The sequence below is a fragment of the Varanus komodoensis genome, unplaced genomic scaffold, assembly GCF_004798865.1.
Source record: "Varanus komodoensis strain SLA01 unplaced genomic scaffold, ASM479886v1 scaffold1, whole genome shotgun sequence".
Lineage (NCBI taxonomy): Eukaryota > Metazoa > Chordata > Lepidosauria > Squamata > Varanidae > Varanus > Varanus komodoensis.
Genome location: NW_025335268.1, coordinates 94,923,759 through 94,950,956, shown reverse-complemented (window position 1 = coordinate 94,950,956; position 27,198 = coordinate 94,923,759). Strand labels below are relative to the sequence as shown.

At 45.4% G+C, this 27,198-nt stretch overlaps 1 protein-coding gene across 1 annotated transcript; it reads right to left on the bottom strand.

Annotated features, from left to right (window-relative positions):
- Positions 1-115: 115 nt before the first annotated feature.
- On the bottom strand, positions 116-26,289 carry RRP12 (ribosomal RNA processing 12 homolog). The gene is made up of 34 exons (XM_044436786.1): positions 26,122-26,289; positions 23,945-24,186; positions 22,171-22,254; positions 20,052-20,128; positions 19,042-19,147; positions 18,331-18,447; positions 17,202-17,340; positions 15,426-15,553; positions 15,047-15,145; positions 14,870-14,961; positions 14,663-14,774; positions 14,158-14,258; positions 13,945-14,059; positions 13,548-13,690; positions 12,324-12,445; positions 11,938-12,002; positions 11,657-11,819; positions 10,318-10,472; positions 10,097-10,164; positions 9,597-9,690; positions 8,629-8,787; positions 8,460-8,540; positions 7,859-7,964; positions 7,134-7,241; positions 6,572-6,729; positions 5,891-5,982; positions 4,625-4,786; positions 4,310-4,482; positions 4,065-4,178; positions 3,298-3,347; positions 2,983-3,064; positions 2,486-2,553; positions 1,287-1,369; positions 116-563 (listed from the first exon to the last, which is right to left on the bottom strand). The coding sequence occupies exons 1-34, from the start codon at positions 26,258-26,260 to the stop codon at positions 461-463; spliced, it is 3,900 nt and encodes a 1,299-aa protein (XP_044292721.1). The 5' UTR covers positions 26,261-26,289; the 3' UTR covers positions 116-460.
- Between the last annotated feature and the right edge of the window lie 909 nt (positions 26,290-27,198).

Genomic DNA, 27,198 nt, shown 5'->3' with positions numbered 1-27,198 from the left:
CTTGGAAACCCAAGAAAACTTGGGAGGGTTCCTAGAAATATCTAGCCAGAGGAAGCATACAGAAATACAACACTACATTACCAGTTTCTGAGGGTTATTAAGGAAGGAGTGCAAGTGGTGTCATTAGCATTTATTGCTCAAACATTCATTAGAGGTCACACTGCTTGCCCTCCCACACACAGTTCCTGACTTGCTGAAACAAGGAACAAGGAAAGCCACTACAGAGAAGAGTTTTACTGCAATGATCCTTATATAATGGGATGATATACACATCTTCTGCTCTTCTTTTTTCAACTGAAAAAAGTAGTCCACGCTGCCAATGTGCAGGGCTAATCATCACGATCCACTTGCACAAAGCAACTCGTGTTGTGAGTGAGATGGCCACAACCAAACCCAGACAGTCAATTGCTTCAACAGGAATGGTGTCACTGAGGAGTTTTCAGAGGGGAACCTTTCTCCTTCAGACACGACGCTGCTTCTTGTGATGTTTCTTGCCTGCCTGGGCCCCACGCTGGGCCCCCTTCATCAGGCCCTTGTACTGTCCCTGAAGCTTGACCTTTTTCCTACAAGAGAAACACATAATAGATTGGAATGGAGAATTGCCTGCAGCCAAGCCTCTTTCAATCCATGTTTCTCCGACAGAATTTTACACACAGGGAAATCCAGACCAAGCAGGGCCTTACCTACCCTATGAAGCACTTCTCCCTGCCCATCTTTCGGGGTGAGGGAGAATCAATCTAACTGGTGGAACGACATGACTGCATGCAGAAGGCTCCACTTTCAGTTGCTGAAACCACCTACTAAATGAATGAAGTTGCAGGTGGTGGGAAAGACTTCTGCCTGACATCTCGGAGAACACCACCATGTAGAGTACATATGGGGTGCAGAATGTCATGACTGAGTCTCAGTCTATCCCTCTGGGGTTCCGAATGGCCACACTCACTTCCTCCCAGCTTCCCCCCAATCAGTCATTCCTCGATTTCCAGGCTGCTCTGCAGCTTTCCTCACCATTCTAAAAGTGTGAAATTCCTTTCCAAAGGCTTAGTTCTGGCAATGAGAGCTTTAAGCTGACATATGCTGGTACTTTTTGTATTTTGGCCTTCCCTCTTTGGCTTTTGGCTTCACCTACAATTTGTGAGAGTTTCTCTGGAATAGAATTTGGCTCTTGGGCAGAAAGAGGCTCAGTACCACTGAAGCAAGTAGCACCGTGCTAGATGGACAGAGACATAATCTGAGCAGGTATAAACAGCTTCCTATACCCTTCCCACACCATTCCTGCATCGTACCTCCTGTTAAGTTTTGCTCTGTTCAGTGGGATGTAAGCAAAAGGATCCAACTGGCCCTTCTTCTTGATGTCACCTTTGCCTTTCTGTAGGAATGTAAGACATTTAAGTACTTAGTAGGAGGTAGTCAGACCAAAATATGCAATGCAGAACATACCCTGCAAAAGGCTTCCCACATCACATCAAGAAGTGCAACTTTCAGTGCCTCCAGGATTACACTTGCCACCAGAACATCTGTGAACTTAGAATGGACTTAGAAGTACTGAAACTCATTTTCAAAAGGGAGCTTCTCTGCTAGGGATGGGCATTAACAGGTGGGCAAGTTGCACCCATCTCAATCTTTTGACCTATGACTCCCATTATCCCACACCATTGACTATGTTAAGTCAGAAATTATGAGCCAAAATATTTGGAGGGCCGCAAGCTGCCCACCCCTCCACTAGACTGTGGGTTAAGTCCAGCCCATGGAGTATTCTAATTCAGGCTGCAGCCCCTCTTCTGTCTGGTCCATCCTCTTGTGCTTCTTGATCAAAGATCATGAGAACTATGTACCATCAGGAACTGTCACTACTATGGAAGCTCCTCCAGCTTCTCTCCTTGCCCATTTGTCTGGAAAGCTGGAAAAGGGAAAACTTTAGAAGCCAACATTTCAAGGCATGTGAAGTAGAGAAGAAAGGAAGATAGATCTGGCCTTCCTCACCTATGAGGCCCTCAAAACACTGCCTCTGAGGGAATGTGATCTCTGGTAGCTATAATGCTTTAAGGCATGCCTCAAAAAGTCTCCTGTACCATATAACCTGCTAACATTCTTTAAAAATCATACAAATCCATTGTTGTGAAAGCCAGAAAAGAATTTTTCTTGTGATATGGAATGTAAATATGCTCCAGAAAATGCATCTTCTTTGTCTCATCATGCCAGGGAACTCCCAACATCAACCAGCTCCTTGCCCTGTGGCCAAGCACTGGATTCAGCACACAGCTTGAGATTGTCCAGGGCTGGCAGTTCACCCCTCCTGACATCTTCAGGTCTGGCTGAAGAGACAAGCTAAGGTGCAAATCTCCTCCCTAACCTTGACAGTAAAAATTCCATGATTGTATAGATCATTCTTAATAGATGCAATTTAAATTCCCATCCCATCAAGGTTACATGGAAGTTTTGAAAGTGGCATTTGAAGCCCTATCTACTTATACTACGATCTAACCTTTGCCTTGTATTCTATGCCAGGGGCTGCATTCTTGCCAACAGGCCGATGAATTCCACTGCCTCCAGCTGTGAAGAACAGAAACAGGAAAGGAATAACGTTAGAGCTGGAAAAGGCAGATGAAACTTGCTCACGCCTCTCACCAGTGCTAGGAGACTATAGGTAGCATTCCTCTATTTAGGGCCAGCCTAACATACAGGCTGCTTAAGTCACCTCCACCTGCTCCCCATGCAAAGGATTCTCACTACTTTACAGTCCTCCTATATCATGTGGAAGTATCATTACAGTGATGACCTGATTATATTAAGGCTGAGGTGGGGACCTAGCAAGACATTAAAGTTGTGGTTGTTTCAAGTACATAAGATATACACAACATGTGTAGGGCAGGCTTCACCCTCAACAGCCATTCATTTGTTCTCCTCCCCTTTGCATGGGCATAAACCCACAGCTGGAAGTAGTAGCCAATCCACACCAACTACCAAGCAACACACATGTACCTTTATACTGGGGTTGTGCCTCAGCCATAGGATCATCATCATCTGCTGCATCTTCCCGGAATCGGCGCTTCTGAGCTTTCTTCTACAAAAGCATATTTCATACATTGGTCTGAGCATATACAGAATAAACTAGCCTTCTTAGCAGTCATCTTTCCCACTGTCCTACATTACTGCTTGCCAAAGAAAGCAGTTTTTGAGGTCTAAAATCAATTCTTTCTGAACATCAAGAGAGCAATCCAGCTCAGTAATAACATACAGGTTTATCAGCATTCTAGGAAGATGCCCCAAATCCCTGTTCTCCCTTTCTATACTTACACTCCGGATCCCAACTTCCTGCATTAGATCTGCCATCTCCTCATCCACACCTGTGCAGAGAAGAGAGACATCAGACATAGGACCCACAGAGGCCAAGCAGGTAGCACATATAACCAGCATTTGCATTCGCTTATACTTAACAGTATTTATTTCTTTTCCACATTTTATCTGAAGCTATTTTAACTGGAAGTTTTTAATGCATGCATTTCAGCATTTTAATTACAATTCATGAGCCACCATGAGCACCGTTAGAAGAAACACAGAATATAATGTATAAAAATGACTCAGACAGGTCTTGCCCATCAGGTTCACAAACAAGATGAAGTGAGGTGTGCAGGAAGAGAAGACCAATACTTTGCATTACAAATATCTTGGATTTTCTACTAAGAAATTCCTGGATTCTAAAAGAAACCAAAAACTTCCAGAACTTACATAAGAAGTATTCCAGTTATATACATCCAAATGTATTTTCTCATCGTTGCTTACTTTGCTTAAAAAGTTTTTGTTATGGTTTATGTAGACCAGCATCCCTCAGCCCCATGTCCCCCAGCAGGCATTGGACTACAACTTCCTTTGTCCCTGTGGGTGTATATTAAAAACCATGTTGTATAACTTCTTCAATGCCAGACAACTGCATATAATATTGTTGCACTCTCATGGTACGTAAGACTGGTTTTCACAGGTGATTAGTAGAGACCAGTATTACCAGAAATCACACATCCTTCCATGAATACATTTGGCCAACTATTGGGCCATTTCCCTCGTACCTTTTGTTCCTTCTTCCTCCTCCTCCTCCTCTTCACATATAATGAGGCGACCATCAGCAGACACCTTGAAGTCATGGCTGACTTTACCAATCTGGCTAGGGCCTGGCTTGGTAGCTGCATGACAGAAGAGCATAAAAGACTGATGAGGCACAGAAGCAAAGCCCTGGCACAAGTCATCGTGTCTTTCTCAACACCTTGACCAAGACCCTGAACAGGCACTGTGTCACCTTCAGACAGCTCCTTACCTAGAACCCTCTGTGCCACATTAGGGTCCAAGAAATTGAGAGGTTCATCGCTTTCTCCCTCCTTGAGCCAGGCTTGGCTTTGTTGCCGCAGTACTTTCCTGGTCTCTCCTCGTTTATGCTGCTTGATGTCATCTTCCATGTCAGAGTCTGAGTCTGCAAGGATCTCCTCTATGCTGCAAACAAGAAAGTGGGAGACAAGCCAAGTAAAACCTACAGAGGGCCCATTAAGTACTTTTCTCAGAGCACCCTCCTACTCTAGAATTAAAAAGGTAATTATCTTTTAGCCTCCACTCTGAGCCTGTAACATATCCATACCTCTCTCCTCCCTTGTGTCGCACTGATGTTCCTTCATCTTCTGTAGAAGTGGCTGCTGCCCGTTTCAATGCTTGCCGCTTGCGGTTCCTTGCCTCAGCTTTGCGGAGATTCAGCAGCACCTTGCGATATGACTCTGGGAGCAAAGCCTGCAAAGGCTCAATGCTAGAAGGGAAAGATCAAAGTCCAGAATCACGAAAACCAGATTTTCCCCTTGTCCCCTAAGCTAATTTTGGAAGTTAGTTTAACAGGTAGCATGTTCAGCTTAAAATTCAGGAGATGAGGAAAGAGCTTTCAGCAAAGTTGTATGATTCTTCCAAGTGGGTCAAACATTGGACAGAAAAACTTACAGAAATGGAAGTGAGCTGGTTAAAAATGATATAAAAAGGGGGATTTGTAGTAATTGCCAGAAGCAGGTTTCAACAAACATGCTTCCCACCACATGGATTCTCCTTCTGGTGACCCACATTTGTAGTCAAGTAGGCAGCAGGAGATCCCACTTCTCTCTTAATGAACTAAAATGGAGGAGCACTTCTAGATCTATTTGTCTAGTTATAATATATAAACTCACAACTATAATGGAGTTGTCAATGAACTATGCACATAGCTCTTGATTTTCTAAAAAGGCATCTGCTCATGTATTTACCCTAAATGTGGATAAAGTTATTATTTAATATGCCAAAAGATTTATAGTTCCTGGTTCATCCATGTCCTTGGAGTAGTAAAATCTGTAAGTATAGACTTTCATACTTGTGAGAATATAAAGCAGAGCTACACACTGGTTTTGGCTCCAAGGGTGGCATCAGGTGCTTGCTGGGGTGCCTATGGCCACATACCTATGTGCACTCAAACACACACTTCACAAAGCTCCAAGGGTGGGAGGATAACCCCCTCCCTGCCCAGATATCCCAACCTGACTGCTGGTTTACCACTGCTATTAACAGCACAAGAGTAGCAATTCAATTTGTGGGTGGGTGGGGTTGTACTGAAATTCCATTGCAGGGTTTTTGCTCTGACTGCTGTGATAGGATAGAGGCTAAAGCCCCTTCCCCCTACCCAAAGCAGTTCAAATTTGGAAACCAGTGCCTATTAAGACTGTTGTCACATGCAACCCTCAATAGCTGATCTTCTGTATCAATTATGTTTGTATATGTACCTGTATCCAGGATCGCACAGTCCAAGACCAACCAGTGTAGAAAGCAATTAGTTGTGAATGAACAGTATCTGAGGAAGATAATGATAATCCCAATCCTTAACTCTAGTACTAACCCAAATTTGCGGATCAGTTTGGAAAGTAGGTTTCGCAGCTTCACCCGGAAGTGGCGCCTCATGTCATCCGACAACCCTCCAATGGCTTCCAACTGTAAGAAAAACACAAACTTTAGATATCTATTCACTATGGCCCCATTACACCTCCCATAAAGTACATTTCATCAGTGCTCTCTCTTCTCTCAGACACATGGACATGTATGCACATCCTTGGACATGCGCTACATCCTAAGAAGATTAGACATTACCCAGTAGCCTTGTTCACACATAATGCTAATCAATGGTTCAAGTAATTGATGGTTTTGTTGCCCTGCCCATGTTTTATGTGGAAAGTGAACAAATGGTGGGTTTGTTTTCTCAATCCCTAGATTATTTCTTCCTCCTTTGCATACACCCTTTCTGTATCTCAAATGCCTTTCTGGCACTGTAATTGGATGGTTTTATTTATTCATTTCCATTCTTGCTTATTACACCTCTATAGCCTAGCAAGACAATCCATTTACTAACAACTCATGGTTTAAACAACCCAGAGTTCACAATTCAGAAACAAATCATGGGTGATTCTCCAGAGTCTTGAGGCAGAACTAATCCCTTTCCCCACTTTCCTCCTTTTTCAGTTATGTAAGCTAGAGTTCTCCTCATTCCCACTGCCTTCCCTTCCCCTCCCACTGCCAGTCTCACCATGGTCTCCATGTGCCGACCCAATGCTGCAGTGTCCAGCAGCAATAGTGCCACTTTGAGGAAGCCCAAGGCTGACTTGACAACATCCCGTGTCCGGGAGCCCACCATGAAACAGACATGCTGCATGAGCTGCTCCAAAGCATCCGGCCCGACGTGTTCTGCAGTTGTACAGAATGCCATACTTCAATCCTTCAAATTCTCTTCTGTTCTCAGGCATAAACAGAGGCTTCTAGGTTACTACCAGGCATCAGCAACCTTTCTGCCCAGCTGCAACCCACCACCCATTTGTAACCAAGCCTCACAGTGCCTACAACTGGTCTGGTGGAAGGATCCCCAAGGATGCATTATTTTCTCTCTCCAGAGCAATCGGTACAGCCAGAGGCATCATCCTTAGGCATATTTGCAGGAATGGCCACCCATGCAATAGCTTGGTTCAAAGGCAGTCCCTAAAGTCTGCCTAGTACCCCTTCATCTTTGGTACCCGCCATCCCAGAGAAAAGATCTATTCTAAACCATGATAGAAACCATGACCCAGAAAGCTGCTAGCATCTAGCTATCTTACCTTTGAACTCAAAGAGCAGACGGGAAAGAGCAAGCACAGTACAGCTGATCATGGTGACAGAGCCGGTCAAGCCTGCATACACCAAGAGGAGGTAGCGCTGCATTCCATCTGAAGGGGAAAATGCTGGGAGTTAGTGTATCTTAATTACAATAACCACAGGTAAAGACATCACCAGCCGCATACTGCCTGCACTGGGGCTGAAGAGCATCTCCCAGGAGGAAGACGACACCCATTATGGTGCTCACATATCCATGGGAAGTAAAGGTTTCAAAAAGGAGCATTCGCCACTGTGACACAGCCTAGATCCAGGCACCATGGTGACAATGTTAAGGCCCAGGTCTTCAAGCAATTCAGAATTCTTTTGAGATATTACAGACCCAAAAGGAAGGAAGGCTATAACTCAGTGATGCAGCATATGCTTTGCACGCAGAAGGTCCCTGGCTCAATTGCCTGCAACTGTAGGTAAAATTAGGAAATTCAGTGCAAAGTTATGACAATTTTTAAAAGCACACAGTTGGAGTTATATGGAATAATGCCAGGAGATTGTTACATAGGATTACTAGAACAACTGAAGCATTAGAGATAAAGAACTGTCAGATTGTCAAAAAAAGGAGAGGAGGTGACAGGAGCCAACACAGCCTTTACTGATGAAAGTATGAAGAAACATGGGACAAGGAGGGCCATGGTTTTCAGGCAGTAGTTTAATATGGACGACGAGAACTCACCCTTTGGAGTGGGGCCAAAACGCAGGAAGGCATGACCGATCTCTACAAGTAGATTGTAAGCATTCTTACGGGCACCCACAGACACCTCCTTGGTGCAGAGAATTACCTGGGAACGACAAAGTCAGCATCCTGATACCATCTACACAACACCTTCAACTTCACTGCATCATCAGCTTTCCACAGAGGGAAAGCTGGAACAGTAGCTATTCTCAAGTTCAAATGTACTTTAAAAACTACCCTAGCAAGTAGATTACAGCCACCTTAGGCATGAACATTTTCCCATGCAAGAGATTCATATAAACTATATAATATGTTGTGCAGAAAAGAAAAGGCCAGTGAAGAACAAAAGTGGTGTGGTATACATGCAGCTGTATTTGCCATGGGTTTGTCTGGGCAGAAGGTCTAGAAGGGGCAAAAATGCAGTTCATAGATAACAGGGATGTGAGGCTTTATTATAACAAATCAGAAGTATCATTTGCCCTCTTTGGAAATCACGCACATTCACACACACACTCATTCCAACATGCTGGCCCAAAAGCACAATTTCTCTCCATCTTCTGACGAGACAACCCTGCAAAAAATTCCCTAGTTTCTTTCTCACCTCTGGCACCAGGGCAGTAACAAAGTCCTCATGCTGAGCTGTGAGCTGTTTGACAACATGGAAGAGGCACTTCAGCCGGGGCTGGGGACAAAGAGGGAGTGGTTAGCGCTGGAACAACAGAAGAGCACCCAGAACATCTCTGCTCGCCCTTCTGATAGTCCTCCCTTACCCTTTTGGCAGGTGAAGTGGCACTAGGCAGGGAGCCCAGGAGGGCAGTCTGCAGCTCCTCCAGATGACTTTGCACAAAATTCTGACATGCAGGCCGGTCAGAGGCACAGATTTCCTCCAGCACCCGATAGGCTTTCTTCTGTATCCTGTGGTCCTTGTTCTAGAAAGATAGGAGCAGAGAGATTATACAGGAGGTACAGGCTACATGCACAGAATCATACAGACTTCCAGTCCTCAGTCTTGAAAAGACATGAGACATAGGGTCCAACAACAAAGCAGAAGCTGTGTCTCTACTACCTATGCATTTTCTAGCCAAGGAGTTTCCATATGCTCAGCAAATGTTAAAGATGACATGAGCACATGCGTTAAGGTCAACTGCATTGGTCTCTCCCACAGAGTCAACACCATCTGGGTCATAGAGCCTTGGCTATTGGCTGGTATAGAAATTAAAAATAAATGTAAAACCCAATCTGTTGAAGTATAAGCAACTTCCACGTAGCTGATCACCACTGGACAAGAAATTTGCAGGAAGTTAGGTGCACCCAAGGACAGCAGACCTCCAGAGCTGGTAACAAAAGTATTATTTGATATGACCTGACCAGGGCAGCAGTGGATCTCATACTATTATCTTATCCATCAACAGAACTTACAGGGAGTAGACCTACCTAAATGTTGTTATTAATTTCGTTTCTATACCACGGCACAGTCAAAGCTCTCTGAGCAGTTTACACCATGTGGGCAACCTGAATCCACACTCCTGTTCTAGCTAGTTGCATTTTTCTTACCTCTTCTTTTGAAGTGGATCAAAAAAGCCAGTCCCCTTAAATATAATGACTAATGCCCTTCCCTGCCCTGCCCTGCCCTTCCCTTCCATAATTGATGTTGGAGGCATCCAGTAGGAAGGCCCAAGGATCAAACACTGCACAAGTCACAGCATGTGCCCCAACACCTACTTGAAGTTCAGCTCACCTGCAAGGAGGACTGGATGGTGCCATACAGCACATGCAGAGACAGCTCATCAATGTAGGGGGCCATGGCTACCACAAGGTCCAACATGGAAAGCCTGCAGCAGAGAAGACACAGTTCTCAAACAGGAAAACAAATCCTTTCTGTACAACTCTAGGATGGGTCACAGCCAACTCCAGCTAATTATTACCTTGAAAATTCATCATGTTTTACACCTTTTGAGCTGGGGTCAAGACTGGAAAAGCTATGTGCATTCTCTTTATAATTCTTTCCCCTACCCCCACCATCCCAACTTATTTAACTGGAGAAGTGTGGGTAGAATTGAAAGAGAATTCAGTGAGTGCCCTGGATGCAGGCTGAGAGGTGCCTCCTCCCACAGGGGAACACGGACAACTCCAATTTGTATTGTACTGGAGCAAGTGGGCGATGCAGCACTTCTAGGGAAATCCTACTCCAACACAGGGGAAAAAAGACACTGGATCCCAACTCCAGGGTGACTTTACCTAGTGAACTCTGAGCTCTCGGGGCTAGTTAGTTTCTCACTTGCTTTGTCCAGGAAACCATGCACCATCTGTAATAAATACAAAGAGCATCACTCTCAGAGCCCCCTTTTCCTCTGTTTCCAAGATCCACCCAGCTACAAACACCTCCCCTTTCTACCTCCAGCACTCCAGCCAAAGGTGAAGACTTAACAGCCACATCTTGTACACAGAACTCTGCTCACCTGTGGCTCAGTGACTGTCAAGTAAGCCCTGATGGTGTCTAGCACAGAGCGACGATGAACAGGGCTCTCACCGGCAGCACCCTCTTGGCTATATGCATTGAACAGGATGGGCAGGAAGTTCTTTGAAAAGCGACCAACCTCAGTGCGCTCACCCTCTGCAAGTGGAGGGATGCAAATACAGGGTAGAGAGCCAGTCATTAGAGATCATAGATTTTTGATAAATCTGTTCTTTTATTGTTGATGTCTTTCAGTCCATAGTTTACCCATTGACAGAACTGACTTTTATTTAGGAATGTGTAAGAGCCATGCTCTTGTGTGTAAATGCACACTTGTGCAAACACCCTGACCCAAAACAGTCTGCAACACCACAGAATCCACTAACTCAGAAAAAGCAAGCCTGTTGTAGAAACTGCAGATCTGGTTCATAAAATGGTGTAGCAGTTAAGAGTGCAGGACTGGGACGCAGACGATCTGGATTCTGGTCCCTGCTCAGCAGTGGAGCCAGCTAGGTGACTTTCGGCCAGTCACAGAGTCTCAGCCCAACCTGCCTCACAGGGTTGTTCCGGTGGTGAGGATAGACTGAGAGCAGGAGGAGGAGTATTATGCAAGCAGCTTTGAGCTACTTGTAAGAAAAAAAGGCAGGATATAAATCTAATAATATAAATGAACTCATTTGAATATGTTGCACATTTCTCCATGATCCCTCTCCATAACTAATGGTTCAGAAGGTCTTAAAATGCTGAATAGATAGCAGGGATCCTGTATAGATTTTTTTTACACAAAAGTTCATCTACCCAAGGCAAGGTGACAGGGCATTTTTAAGTGACAAAAATGCACATGGAGCATTGTTCCATTCAAGGAACTGGAAAAAGAAGGTAGTTGACAATTTGTTGTTCGGATGGGAGGGGGCTGCAGCTCAGTGGTACTGCATATCCTTTATATGTAGGCTCAATCAGTTTTAGGCTCAATCCTTACAAGACTAGGAAAGACTGCTGCCTGAAACCCTAGTAAGCCTCATGCCAGTCAGTGTTGACAATGTTGGGCTGGATTGAACAACAGTCTTACTTAGTATACAGCTACTTCCTATATTCTTTTTAGACTACAAACTGGATAAAACCTATCATTTTCTTTGAATTGGAGATGGGTCTCAGCAGGGTGTTCTACATAGCAGAGCCCCAGAGCAATCCAATACCCTTTGTATCTGCACAGAGCAACTCTGCCCCCTTTCTCCACCCTTGCCCTCTGCAATGGGAAGCAGAACTGGTGTAAACACAGCTCCACTCATGACCACTTTGCTGGAGGAAAAGGGGCAAGCATTTCTTCAACAGAGCAACTCTACCTGTTTGGCAGCCCTTGTTGATTAGCCTGCGCAGAGCTTGGCACACGATCGGCCGCAGATCAGAATGGTCAGTAATAGCCATGCCCAGGGTGCGTGCCAGTCCTTTGAATGAAGGCACCACATCTGTGGGATGGCTACAAAAACCAGGCAGCAGAGTCCAGATCTGAAAAATGGAGAACAGAAGAGGGCTGTCACTGTTACCCACACATGTGGTGAGATCCCCACCACAGCTGCAGAAAAGACCCGAAGCCAGACTTGGAATGTGGGAACAGAGTCCTCACCTGCCACTGTAGTGTGTCATAGATCTTGGCTTCTAAGTCCCGCCCTGCTTGGGCAAGCTCTGTGGCTGCACAAAAGAAAGAAGAGGTTATTACAGGGAAAGAATTGAGACTGGGGAGCCTGGGAGTTGCATGCCATGCAATACCCCATCAGAATATAAGGAAATACTTTCATATTCCACTACACGGGAGAGCAGATTGCGCATGTCCGGCCAGAACCTAGCATCTTTTTCATTTCTAAAATACAGCAAGGTAAATTTTCTGATGGATTCTTCAGGTGGCATCTCCTCTGGCTAAAAGATGGCAGCTCTTGTCATGCCTCTTTAGAGTCAGCAACTTAGGCCTGCTCACAGGTGTTATGCACTTGCTCTACTTGTACTCTCAGTTACCTCTGTTTTTTAGAGTAACAGCCAGTGGCAGGAAATAACTGGAGAAGAAGGCAAGAGGTGCATGTCGGATGTTGTCTCGGAGCACAGGAAGGAGCCAACTGCGAGGAAAATCAAGCATCTCCCTAGATAGGGTGGTGAAAAGGGGAGTAGGAGAGAGAACAATATGATACAAGCAAAGGGGCTTAGGAAGCACTGCTATTGGATGTGTTGAGTTTTGGTGCTCATGTGGTTTTCCCAATGCTTTATCTTTTCAGTAGTGGTAATGCTTTAAGACAGTAGAACTGTGAAAACCTCAAGCATGCCCAAGAATTCCTAGTTTGGGAGCATCCAACAGAATGGCATAGGGAGATTCAATCGCTTTTCACCAAGAGCCATTTCTAGCTCGCCCTCTTCCAAACAGTGGCTTGCAACATGAAGCACTAATCTGAATTTACAGAGATAGTAGGAAAATTCAGAATTCCATATGGCACTTGGTACAATGCTTGTCCAGCTACGTTTCTACCCTATCTAGATGCTGAGTAGTGCTAAGCAACCACTGGATGCTCCCTGCCAATATCCCTTGCAAGGCCACGCACAAAAGACAGTGGGTAAAGGGACAGGATTTTAAATATCCCGTTCCACACAAAGGTTAGTCTGCTTTGGCTGAAAGCCACCAAAGGTCTGTGCTCATCACCAATCCTGCTCCTTCTTACAGGCTTCTCCAACTTGGTACACTCCAGATTTCTGGACCGACAGCAGACCCAGCCTGCATGGTTGATGGTTAGAAATGTTGGAGTCTGCAGCTTAGAACATCTTGAAGGTTCCATGGTTGGGGAACGCTGCCCCAGGGCAATGGCACAATCTTGCCTCCAACATTATGCTGGGCATCAGAGGGGCTCCAAGTGCAGCAGGCACCTTGTGTGACTACTAGATGGTCCCCCACTTGCCTCCTTATCTCCCAAGCTTGGCAGGGGGCAGCAAGAGCTTGTCCCTGCTTAGCGGAGCCCTGGAAAGCAGCAAGTCATCTCGCTACTTTCAAAGCCTTTACAAAGACAGTACAATAAGAAGGGTCACCATCCTCTTGCTACCTTTTAAAAACTACTTCCTAGTAGCAAGGTCATTTGTGGACCCCTGCTTAAGTATACATATGGGGAATTAGGTGCTTCAGAACCAGTGGCCTTTACCCACTGCTTAGATTAGAAAGAGGAAAGGGTGCAGGTATAGGGAAAGAACCATCATACTTACTCTGTGCCATCAATGTCTAGGGGCACTGCCTGCAGCACCACCTCAGGGCCCATAGTGGCTATTGCAGCCCCCAGAGCCTGGTCCAGCAACACATTGTAGGCAAAGTGTGGGGAGCTACGCAGGTCAGCGAGGGACCGCAGACACTGCAGCAGAAGGGAAAACAGCAAACAAGCAAAAGAGAGACTTATCAACCATCGTGCATATGCTCTAGAAAGTACTGCAGAATACACTGGCTCCAATCCCCCCTCCCCGAACCACCGGCCACCTGACCCAGGAGCTAGTGATCAGTAGCTACAGGACCCAACATCCAAATATTCAATTCACTGGGATGGAGGCTTGGGAATACCCCGCTATCCTCCTGTGGGGTATTCCTCAATTGCAAAAGCAGCTCCTTTACCTTATGCATGATGGGATGACACTGCCGGCCACAGGCTTCAAAGAAAGCCCTTAGCACCTGCAACACAGAGGCCCATGCCGCATGGAAGCGGTAAGTCAGGCCCTCTTCCACTGCTCTGCAAGAAAAGAAAATAGCAAGACGTGGTAATAAAAAGGGGTGGCTGCAAGACAAGCCAGGCTTGCCCCCTCCAACCCAGGCAGCTGCTTCATTCACCTGAACATCTTGCAGACATGAGCAGCAGGTCCCGAGGGGGCTGCTGAGGAAACCAGTCCCAGTTCTGCAACGTGAGGGGCCACACACTCATTGAGCAAGACCTGCAAGACGGAAAGACACACACCTGGCATGAGCACCAACCCACACACCCTACAAGACAGAAGTGCACAGAAGGTGGCTACAATACATGAGGAAGAGCAGGGGAGCACATATTGCCCTCTACCCTCAGCTGTCAGCATGAGCAGGGGGTGCAGAGCAGGATTATTCCACTCCATCTTCTCTTGCATATTTCTAGCTAGCAAGTGTGTGGACAAAACTGTTTTGCTTTACTGTCTGCATGCGAGCCACTCCAGAAGCCGTTTTGGCTGAGGAGTGGGGCCAAATTTATTTTACAGAAATAAAACAGCTATCTTGCACTGAAATGTCCAACCATTCTTTAGCGCCCTGAAGCACAGCTCTTGCCAGCTTTGAACTGGACAGGTCAGGAAAAAAGACAGCACAGCACCTTTAGGGTCTGGGCAGCAGCAGACACCACCTGGGTGTGAGGAGAAAGGAAACAATTCACAACTGCACTGAAGAGTCGGGACAGGTGAGCCCAGCACAGATCCCACTGCAGCCTGCAATGGAGAAAGGTGTTGATGGGGATCACTGGTGGAAAAGACACCCTTCACACATGAACTTTACCACTGCTATCCCAGGCATTAGTCCTTACTTGGCCAAGTTGACATGCGCCTGCTCCATGACAACGAGCCAGGCTGACAAAGGCTGTAGGTCACTTTCACTGGGTATGTAATCATAGAGTGCCTGGTGGAAGAGAACAAGGATCCCTTCGTCAGCATCCACAGCTGTGCCCTCCACCCTTCCCTGGTCTGACTCCTGTAATACTCACCACGATAATCTGGGCATTGAGCTCTGCTGGCAGGTTGCAGGGGGCCGGCTGGGCAGCAAAGAGGCTGTGAAAAGCTTTCATAGCACATGCTGTTACTAGCTAGGAAGGTGAGAAAAAAGGTGTGTAAAAATCAAGAGTCCTTTTTGTGCATTAGGCAGTTCTGCCGTCCCCTCTCCTTGCTCCCATCCTGCAAATCCAAGAAGCCAAACATGGCCACCCAAAGCTCCTTCCTCAGTATTTTCCATCAATGAGAGAGGCCCTCATCCCAAAAGTCAGGCATGCTCCATCACTCCCACAAGAGCTCTCTGGCCCTCCAGCTGGGCTGTGTAGGTTTGCCAAAGCAAATGGAGCACCACAGAGCAGATGGAGGGGAACTCACCACGTGGCTGAGGGTCATCACCCGAAGCAAAGTCTCACAGCAGGACTTGACAGATGGGGCTGGCAGGCAGGGCAGCAAGTCACGCAGTAAACTGAGCATGTGCAAGGTGGTGGTGGCCTCTTTAGCACCTGGGGAGCCAGACAGAATCAGTGATGCGACCTTCACAACACAGTGGATTTGGAGGGGGTTGCTTCTTAAAGTTAGAGTCCACCCTTCAGGAAGACTTTTTCCCCAGGTCAGCTTAGAAATACAAGATACACAAAATCTGTACTAATGTAATTTTTGTTAGGTCAAACAAAAGATTGCAAAGCCACTTTAAAAATAATGTATAAAATCAGTTTTTCCAGAGGGAATGAAACAATTAAGAGGTCACAGAAAATCCTTTTTTTTCACCAGGTGCTAAAAATATAAACTCAAAATACTATCTTGGCCAGGCTTCCCTAGTATGGTGCCAGGCAGCCCTGCTCTGGAATGCATGATCTTATTCCGGGCAACATTCTCTTTTTTTAAAGAGTGGCTTGGACATGCTACAAAATTCATGCTGCAAAAGCCCCTCACATGCTGCAAAAGCCCCCACAGCCCACCATCTTAAGTTCTCCAAGCACATTGGGAAAATTGAGAGGCCAAGTGGGTAGAATGTAGGCTAACCCTGTGCTTAGGCACCTTCAGGTTTTGTTTGAGGAGGAAAGCGTTTAAGGTGATCCTGAGAAATAAAGGGTGTTTGTATGGGTGGTGTCCCAGGGGTGGGGAGCAGAGAGCCTGGAGGGGAGGCAGCAACATTTCTTTACCCAGCTCTGGGTAGGAGGGTTGAGAGAAAATGAATGGGCTCAAAGCTTGTGAAATACACGTCCTGTTGGAGGAGGAACAAAGGGATGATTTTGTGTTTTGGGACATCGCACATAACCTGCACTTGCGTTATTGGGCAAGTCACTGGTCCCTGAGCCTCAGCAGTTTACCTTCTGTGTCCTATGTGCAGCAAAAAATATTCTCTTAAATTTGGGGCTCAGACCTTGCACGCAGGTTTCTTGGGCAAGTTATCTGTCCTTTATGCCTAGTTATCTCCTCACAGCAGTCATTGTGTGGTGGTGCAGATTTCTTTGCTTTAATGTATGCATTAAATATGTACACAGATCCCAAAATGTTTAAGAACTCCTGACCTATGTAATCCAAGTTAGTCTGGTTGATCACAAAGTGTTGCACTTTATAAGGTTTAACTGGTGTGCCCATATCCTAGGTCAGTCATGCAAACTTAGTGATACCTAAGCTTCTGTTTGAACAGTTTCAGTAAGATACACGGTTAAGAGATGGAGACCCATTCATAATATGTTTTTGATGAAGAAAGAAGAAACTCTTGGTCAACACTTAGATTTCTGAACAGCCAGGGTGGCATAGTGGTAAGAGTGTCAGACTGGAATCCAGGAAATCCAGGTTCTAGTCCCCACTCAGCCAAGAAGCACACCAGGTGCCTTTGGACTAGCCACTGACTCTCAGCCTAACAGAGCACACAGGGTTGTTGAGGGTTTACAACTGAGAGGAGGAGGAGGAGGAGGAGGAGGATTATATAAGCAGCCTTGGATTCCTTGAAGGAAAAAAGTCAGGCTAGCGATACAATAGAGAGAAGGAACACTGTGTAAGCCACACAGACACATTGCAGGTGGGATACAAACATAATAAAAAGTGAAATACAAAATAGAAGTGGCAAAATATTGTGGACATCTGCTCTCCACACTAAAACCATTTCTTATCCTATGAATTCCTCATCCCCATCCCCTGCACCTCCAGTTTTCTCGATCTCTTGCACACAGAACTTGGCAGCAGAAGATGAGGCCGGGTGATGTGAAGGAGCCTCATCTCCAAATAGGAATTCACTCCCTCTGAGGATGGAGCAAACACCATGCTGAGCAGCCTTGCGGACCTACAAGGAAGAAGGATAGAACAGTGGTTTTCAACCTTTTTATAGTTGGGGACCGGAAAAATAGGAAAGTTATTTCGGGGACCACTGAGGCAGAAATAAAAACCATTCTATATATAATATAGCATTTTGTGTATAGTTTTTAAATATAGTACCCAAAAATGAAAATTCTCTAAAATGACCAGAAACTGAGCAGTAAAAATGCTAATAAAAGAATAAAACAATGAAATTAAAAGTAATCAAGTACAACTGAAATTTTAAGAGAGCAATATGTAATTCAAATAAGGCTACCGTGCTTATCCTCATCCCCATCCCCTGCTGCTTTTCAAGAATATTTGATCAAAAATTTACAATAGCAAAATACAAAATCAATATAAATGTAATACTACACTCATAGCCAATACAAATTCAGATACAATAGTAACAGCAAAGCAATATAAAATCAAACTATGTTTCTTAATACAATACTGTTCATAATGTTAAATAATGAAATACAACGAACCTCACCCACTCAAACCCCCATACACACAGCACAGACTGGTTGAGAAAACACACTCAGCACAACCGCACCTCAACATTTCCCTTACCAGCAGAAAACACAGCAGAAAAAGGAAAAGGCCCAGTCTCCCAGCTGGCTCCTATTGAGCTGTCTCTCCCCTCCCCTGGGGAATCGGCAGGGAGAGCACAGCTAGCCCCGCACTGGTCCTGGCAAGCAAAATGTCCTGCACACATGACAGTGGCTCTTTCGCGGACCAGCAGAAAATGCTAGTGGACCAGAGGTTGAAAACCACTGAGATAGGAGACAGCAGTGAGATGTATGACCAACTCCAAGCCATTAGATGTAGGTATATCTCATTAGCAACCTTACATATTTCAAATGGAAAGACAGAACATACATTTAACAACAGGTTCTCATAGATGTGCCTGGTTGCATGGATGTTGTCCATATGCAGAACACAGAAGGGAATGTGAACCAGCATCTCAATGACTCACCTTGGGCTTGGCATGGACAGTAAAGCTGAGAAGGCCATGGAAAACTTGCATTGTCACAGGGTAGCTCCAGGCTACCAGATTCTGTCTTCGCAACAAAGTGGCTAAGCAGGAAACCACCTGAAGGAAAAAGGCCAAAAAATGGTAGGCTCTGCACTTTCAAACCTAGCTGAGTTCCAATACACAGTGGAAATGAAATAAAACATCCCTGTCAGAGAGAGCAAAGAACCTTCCATTTTCATTACTGAAATATTTGGCACCATAAAGTGCCAACACATCCCCCTAGATGAGGCTTCCCTAACCAGATGTCCTCCAAATATATTGGACTTCAATTCTTATCAGCCCTCACCAATTTGGCCAATCATCAAAAGTGCTAGAACACTTGTGGAGGGCAACAGAATGGGAAAGGCTGAACTATACATTTAAGTGAAATGCATCAACCTGAATTGCATAGGATAGGATTGATTCTACTCTGCTTTCCTCCATGCGGTTTTTTTTTTTTAGGTCAGGCCAATGGTCTCTTGAACAACATGTTGTAAGCCACCCCGAGGCTTTGGCGAATGGGGCGGCATAAAAATGTTTTAATAAATAAAATAAATAAATAAAACAGACATCAGCCTTCTCCACTTGCACAGCACGTTTGAGAAAGTGTCCCATTAGATACACCGGCTCCACACTTAAGGAATCTTGAGCCCGACCTCCTGAAACACTTACCCAGCGCAGGGCTGAGGTGGAGTCTCCACATGCTTGTGAGCCTAGAATACCCATAAACACTCTGGAAGTATCAGAAAACTTCTTGATCAGCACCGGGCTTGGTACCCTATTTGGGCAGGGAGGGTGACATGGGAGATGGGAACATCAATGTAAAGGAAAAGCAACAGCAACCCACCCTCCATTCTTTGCTTCCTAGACCTTGTTTGCAGCTAGGCTCAGTCGGTGGCACCAAACATGTCTACCCTCTCAGTTACCCACTCTGCTTCTGAGAGACACAGTGGCCATTAAAGATCTGGCCAGCCCTCACAATTTATCACTGGCACAACTGTTCTTCACCAGACAAGGGATATCCATAGTTGGATCACCCTGGGAAGCTCCAGCCATCCCATCTAAACAGAAGTACAATGGAAACTATATACTGGAGCAGCTACAATGGTCAGAGTTTTGCAACAAATGGCTCATCAGTTCCATGCTTTCTTCCAGAAGAACACCTAAACATGGTAATCAAAAATCATACACACCCACTCACCGAAAAGCAAGCACATTTATCTTGCTGACTCATTGCCAGAAATATATGGTTATATTCAAGTGTGTAAATAGATTTACAGGGGGACCAACTGCAATTGATAGCTTCATCCTCTTTCCAAGGTCAGATCATAGTCATTACAACATGGACTGTTAGGTTTGCATCTCCAGTTGTTCTAAACCAGAGATGCACAACCCTTTCAGCCTCAAGTGCCCCACGCAGTCCTGGCTCAAGGGCCGCAGGCACCCATGTGCACGAGCACACGCACGCCACCCACCAGTGATCTTGGTATAGATCACTGTTTACTTGCTGCTGCTGCTGGCAGCAAGGAACAGCAGTCTGAGAGAACTGCAGAAGTGATTTGCAGGTGCAGGTACAGCCAGCACCTAAGGTCTTGGGGGGCTGTAGCTTGTGCACCCCTACACCCTGAGCTGGGCCACCAGTCTAGACCAGGAATATTCTTTGCATGTTTCTTAGGACTCACCGCTTCAGCACCAAATTCAGCAGATAAGAAACGGCAGCGAGGGATTCTGGTGATTCCACAGCTTCCAGAGTAGTCATCTAAGGAGATGCAGTATAGCAGAGCAAAGCAATCAGAGAGGAGGCTGGAGACTTCTGGGACTTTATCTTGAATCTGAAGGATCACTTACCTTCACACCCGTTCCATATGCTAATATTATCAGAATGACTTCACCAGGTGCCTTCCTACCTCATCCCCAAGGAAGGCACAGCAGTAGTAAGTAGGGACAGGGGCTTCTGGTGCTGGCTGCCTGTACAAGGAATGCTTTACCGAGGGAAGCTCACTTTGCTCCTGCTCCACTACCACATGCTTTTTATTCCCCTAGGCCTTTTAGTTCTAAAGCAACAGGGGGTTATGCCAATTTTACCTGCTGATTCAGTGTTATACATTGCAGCATCCTGTACTGAAGATAAACCAGATAAGGACCTATAGGATATGGCTGGAGCCCCACTACTGTATGTAAACCAATACAGCTGCTTTATTATGAGAAGGCACCAGAGGAATAGCCTGACTGGATTGGGGGAGAAACATGTACACACGGTATCCTACACTTTGACTATGACCATCTCTCTCTCAAAACACCAGCACTAGGGAAGTACTTCATATCATATTCTTTTAAAAAGAGCCACTCCTGCCTCACTGAGGCCACCACAGTGCAATACCGGATATGGTACCAGTCAACACCCAATTGCAGCATATTGCCACCACCAGTATGTAATCCCCCAAGGGGAGCAAATACAGCCATGGCAGGGTGCACGGCATGAAGTGACTGCCTCCGGCCTCGAGTCAGACACACAGTGCACGAGGAAAAGCTCTGGAGCTTACTAGGGTTCACCACTGTGCACGGTAACTGTGTGTGCCCTGTGGCCAGAGAGGGAGCTGCCCCAGGCCATGCAACCAGTCGCTTGGGTTGTTCTCCTGGTAGCATGCTGTGACTGGACGCAGATCTGTGGTGGACCTCTTGGGGAAGGGGCACTGTGCATGCGACAGGCTGTCTCCAGAGCACGCAAGGAAGCCTGAGCACAGTGCTGACACCTCTCTGCAGAGAACCCTTGGGGGGGGGGAATCGGGGGGCTTCCAAATGTTGGCGCACATTGTCTTCCATCAGTCCAAACCAGGAAGGCCAAAGATCAGGGGTGAAAGTCACAGCTGATCATCCAGAATGGCAGATTCCCCACCTCTTCTTGCAGGTATTTTGCCTTTAAACTCCAGGCAGAAACATCCTACAAACAGAGGTGCCAGGCAGAGCAGCTCACACAAGGACACAAAGGAAAGAGGCATCCATTATACATAGACTCCTACACAGACCATTCCTCCTTACAGCAGTCCTCCCTCATGTCTCGTGGGTGCAAGAGCCATCCCCACACTTTCATTCGGTGCAGCCTACAAGCAGCAGCCGTGACCAGGTTGCTTTCAGCAATTATAGGAGTAGGCAACCCAGTGCCGCCCCCCACACATGTTGGAGCATAATTCCCATAAGCCCCAGCCAGCATGCCAATGATTAGAGATTATGGAAATAGTACTGCAAATCACCTGGAGGACACTGGATTACTTATACCTGCTCTGTGTGGATAGCAACTTGCCTGTTCCAGGCAGGCTCCCATACCTTTGCAAGTTCCATGATTGGTAGTTATATAAAAGGTGATGGTGTTGCTAACACAGAACTGGTGCCTTGGGGGATATTTCACCTGCTACCTGGCTGCCTGTTAAGCACTTGTCTAATGCATAGGAATTCTGCTGAGCTGATAGCTCCTTCAGTTCTTTTGTGAGCAGTCAAACAGCTGCATGGAGTTTTACACACAACACAAACCACAATATTTTTGCCTGTCTCGGCAATATGACAGAGGCCAGAGCATCCTGCTGCATCACCCCTACTTGCATGAAAGACTAACAAAGTTTGCATATTCTCTTCATGGAAGGAAAACTCTTCTCCCCATTACTGATGCAAGTATTTGAGGTTTTACTTGGGATTACTGCCAGGCACTGTGACCACAGCAGTTGCTGTTAGCCATACTCCACTGTACGTATTAGGATTTTAAAACTTCCAGGCAGCTCTGCCTGCCCCATTTCCTGTGATGCTTACCAGTGCACCATAATACTCTGTCTCGCTCTCAGCACCACCCTGTGCTCGGATCACCTCTGTGACAGCAGCCAACACAGCACATATCTGTAAAGAAGCAGAGAGTAAGAGTTGGGAGCTCAAGACACCCGATTCATTGACACCCACCCGTAAGTATTGCTTGCCCACAATACACACTGCCTACAAATGCTGGGAGGAAAAAAGGGCCCTCCAAGGAAAATACCAAAGCTAAGATGCAAAAGACAGTTCAATTCCTATTCTTTCCTCTCCTAGAGTCAAAGTGCAATGCACACTGTCTTCTATTGGGGTGAAGAGTGACAGATTCACCATTACTCCAGAGGCTAATGAATATGAACAATACTTCCTAATAGAAATTATTCAATGTTATTACAGTCAATGAATAAACAAGCAAAACTCCAATTCTCCACTCCACGGTTGGTTATGCAGCAACCAGGTAAGTGTTGCTAGCTAAGCAGCAGTTTCTGTCACCGTTGCTTCAGAATATAAGTTCCACTGTGGTGTGTCTATTACTTCTGCTTTCTGATGCCTTGATTCCGTTCTCTTTTCTACTTTCCTAACTCAGCTTCACCTCAATCTCTTCGGCTCCTTCTCTGAAGCTGCCCCTCCAGCTGTCACCAACTGACTTCTCTCCTTGAACATTCCTTCTCCATATACCACCTTGTATTGGCTTCTGCTCTACAAACGCAAAAGAGCAGGAACTGCATACTTCGCCCTTCTTTGATCATTATACTTGTCCTCATATATTTCATTCCTCAAGAACATTGTATCCTTCTCCAAGAATATTCCTGAAAGAATATTTCCACCAACTCTGCGATTTAGTATCAGTAGCATAATTGTACCAGTTATATATTAAATAACTAGAGGGACATGAATTATGATTTGGCAGTTGTTACAATTTTTAATAAAATGGATTTGGTTTAGGGAAAGAAAGTTAATTTCCACCCATCCTCACTGGCTGATATGATTACTGGTCTGTTAGTGCAGCTATTGCTCATCTGCTACCCCCCACATTCTGAGCTGGACTTTCTGCATCTTTTGTGTGGATATGAGAGCAGGAGAACTGTTTCTGAATGTTGGGGAGAAGAAGGTTGTGGGTAGCTCAGACTCCTTTCACTTTCTGGAACATTTTTCAACATTAGCTTTTCAAATGTTGCTTTAAATTCCAAAGTTGTATAGCATTTCCATATTTTCCTCAAAAGAAAATTAAACAGCCAAGGTGGCACAGAGAAGTTAGGAGAGAAAAAGAGTATATCAAGAATTCCCAGGCTCATACTGCTGACAATTCCTTATGTGCTGCAAGATTGCCTTAGTTAAGGGTGTCTCGCTCCTGTTCATAACACAGAATGCAACACACACAGTTCTCAACTATGAATGAGAAGAGGCAGACTAGCCATCCCTCTCAAATCTAACAATTATTTTTTATTCTTACAAATTAAGGACAGAAAACCAATCAATTAACAACACCGCACATACTATCCTGGTTATGTTCAACAGCTGTACGTCACTTTGACTAATGCTATACAAATAGCAGTTTTTGTCATCATTCATTCCCTCTATTAGATTTATTGCTTAAAGCCTCCGTCCTGAGGTTTTTGCAATAGGACGGCTTATAAATATCACAAATAAATAAATTCCATTTCTTTTTTCTGATGTCTGTCCTCTTTCTTCTCTGCATCTCTCTTCGGCTTCTTCTCAACCAAACTGACTTGTCCTGACTTGCATTCTATCACTTTGTAAGAGCTGGCCTTTTAAGTACCTCCTTGTGGGCAGCAGAATTGGATTCCCAGAAACGCTGCACTCTGCTAAAGGTGAGGTTGGTGCAATCACTCAAGCCACTCAGGAAAGTGGCTGAAGATTTACGGGACTTAGCAGTTTCCGCGTTGTCAAACTCTTCCATACAGGCCTCTGGCTCCCCTCCATCCCGTAGGGAGGGCAGTGGTCCTGATGACTGTAGTTCATTGTGCAGTTTCAGAGCATCCACAGTCAATGTACTGTTTTCTATTAGAGAAAAATAAGCAGTCAATAAATTCTGACTGAAGACAGACACCTTTTCATAGATCTCCCTCAAGCTTGTGTCCATATTGTAGTGGTAAAAGATTGGATGAGGGCCAATAAACTAAGATTCAATCCCGACAAGATGGAGGTGCTGCTAGTGGGTGGTTCATCTGTCCAGCTGGGTGATACTCAACCTGTTCTGGATGGGAGTGCACTCCATAGCTTGGGAGGTTCCTGAACCCAGAGTTGTTACTTTAGGCATAAGTGGACCCTGTGGCACGGAGCACCTTTTATCAGCCTAAACTGATATAACAACTATGACCCTATCTGGACAAAGACAGTTTAGTTACATTATCTATGCTCTGGTATCTGCTCGTTTGGATTATGGCAATGTGGTGTACATGGGACAACCTTTGAAAATGGTCTGAAAACTTCAACTGTTCCAAAGTTTTGGAGGCAAGTCAGTTAATGGGGATTGACTCAGGAAAACACATTATGCCAGTCCCTTTCCAGCTACACCAGCTGTCAACCAAAGTCCAGGCCCAATTCAAAGCATTAACACTAACATTCAAAGCATTAAACAATTTGTGGGCCCGGTTATCTGAAGGACTGCCTCCTCCCCTACCTGGAACATGAGGCAATCTCTGCGAGTCCTTCCCTGGAAGCCCCTTTCAAAGGAAATGAGGTGGTTGGCTACCAGGAGGAAGATCTTGTTTTGGTTGTGGCTCTCTGGTTTTGGAATGAGCTTTCCAAAGAGGTGTGCCTGGTGCCTATTTTGCATTTTTTTTGGCACCAGGTGAAGACCTTTTTTATTTTCCAAGCATTTTAATGCTCTAATTTTCAAAGTTTGTTTTTATATATCTCATTTTATTCTGTGCTGCCGCTATGCTTCTGCACTGAATAATAACACCTGCAGTTATGGTTTTGCTCCTTTAAATTTGTGTGCAGGCACGTGTGTGTAACTTTTGTTTAATTTTAACTTTTGTTAACCACCCAGAAAGCCTCGGTTACTGAGCAGTGTAAGAATTAAAATAAATAAATAAATATTGGGCCTAGCTAGGTCCACCTCCTCCCAAGGAAGATCTACCTCCATTGACTTGGGATTGAGGCATCACAGATACAAACCTTACCCTTTGTTTTTTGCAAAAACGCACTGTGCAAAATGTTTTGCTTACACACAGTGTGTTAATTAAAAAACAACAACTTGTACAGGCAGAAATCATTCAACCATAGGAAAATATGCTTTGGTTTAGATTGAAATTCATGATTTTTGTTAGGAAAAGAGATCTACTTTCTGCTTTCTCCTATTTGAACTGTTGTGTTCTGAACCAGAGTAGGCACTGGTTCAGTGTTCTCAGCTGCACTAAGGACTCTGCCCGAATAAACAACAAAATCTATGTTTAAAGCCAAGGGTCAGCACCATACAATAAACCAACAAAACTGAGTAATTTTCACCACCTTAATATGCTTTTTCTTAACAGGGCCAACAACACTAAGTATGTTTGTGCACCTTCCTAGGGTCCACGCCCTAGCAGAAGTCCACTGACAAAAACCTCCTGGAGCTGCTTCTCCTCTTCACCACTGCAAGCTACTTGTTTACTTGCTTCTCATTCTGGTCCAAACAACGGAGGTGACGAGAAAGAGGAACAGTCTATACCCCTCCCTCCCTCCCTCCCTTGCTCTCAGTCTGTCAAGCAAGCAAAGGGCAGCAACGATGAAAGAGGATGAAGAGCAAGAGCAGCTAGGGAGAAAAGCGATGATAAGGGAGACTCGCTGAGGACGTCTTGCCCAAGGCCTCTCAGTCCTCAACCCTGGATGATTCCCCACCGCAAGGGACCTTCCCTCTAGGACTTCCTTCGAGCCCTTTCCATTCAGCCCCATGCGTGTACTATTCGGACCGTTTCTCCAACGTTTTTCGCTTCGCTCGGCAGCACCTACCCGACCGGGGAGCGAGCAAACGACCACGGGCAGCGAGGCGATAGCGTCGTCCCTCCGGATTGCTGTCACTGCTGTGTCCCTTGCGCCAACGCTTGAGCTTGCTGGCAGAGCCAGAGCGCAGTTTGCCCGAACGGCCCATTCTGTGCCGAGCCCGGATCACAAGAAACCCACGTGCAAGCTTCTACTCTGACCCTCTTTGCAAAGTAGTTCCGGTTAACCACTTCCGTGCAGCACTTCAACTTCCGGTCTTCTTGGACGCCTAAAGATGTAGAAGGCATATCCACTTCCGGTTTCTACTTCGTCTTCTATATGCGGATCGGGATGTACCTAATGTAGGCAGCAGTAAAGTAACTTGAAATAACTATTCTAAAGAGCAAAGCTCTGTTGTTTATTGGATTAGGCCGCTCCTTCAACTGCTGGAATGCAACATCTTTTGAAAGGTAATTGAAGAAGATTGGCAGGAGATAGCTTAGTAATAGGTCCACGGTATATAAACGTAATGGAAGCAATAGCCTTGAGTTTACCGGAACGAAGCAGGACTGAAAAGGAGCGCATTCATTCAAAGACGACTTGATGGCACAAAACAGCAACAACCTCAGTGTAACTTATTTTGTTACAATCAGAACTACAAATGCAAATTCATACTGCCTGACTTGTGAAGAAACCCTTATTGAATTCAGTGAGACTTAGTTCTGAGGATACAGCGTTGTGATGCTGTTCTTTGATATGCTGCTGCACAGCCAATTTGGAGGGAACAGCAAGGCTATCAGAGCAGTTTACTGAGGTTAATAATTGCAATCTAAATAGCATGACACAAAAGAAAACAGGATTGGAAGGAAAGAGGAAAAGAGCATGACTTAAGTACCACTCTTCAGTTTCCAAGTTCTTTTAGCTCAGCCCTGTGGAAGTTTCCTACCCTTGCTATGGATGCTCTTTCTGGGATAAAAACAGCTCCTTGTAGCTGGCTAATATATGGAAGGTGTGTTTTTTATGTAAAAATAAGAGGCTGGCATGCTGTAAAGCAAGATACTGCCCTTCAGCACCATCTTCATTTAGGTTCAAAAGAGTGCTGTGCAG

Bases quoted from the DNA above. Each gene is read 5' to 3' on its own strand.
- RRP12 (XM_044436786.1), bottom strand. From the start codon at position 26,260: ATGGGCCGTTCGGGCAAACTGCGCTCTGGCTCTGCCAGCAAGCTCAAG. The intron at 14,962-15,046 runs GTGAGTATTACA...CTCTTCCACCAG, and splicing joins TCAATGCCCAGATTATCGTG to GCACTCTATGATTACATACC. The intron at 10,165-10,317 runs GTGAGCAGAGTT...TATTTATTACAG, and splicing joins TGACAGTCACTGAGCCACAG to ATGGTGCATGGTTTCCTGGA.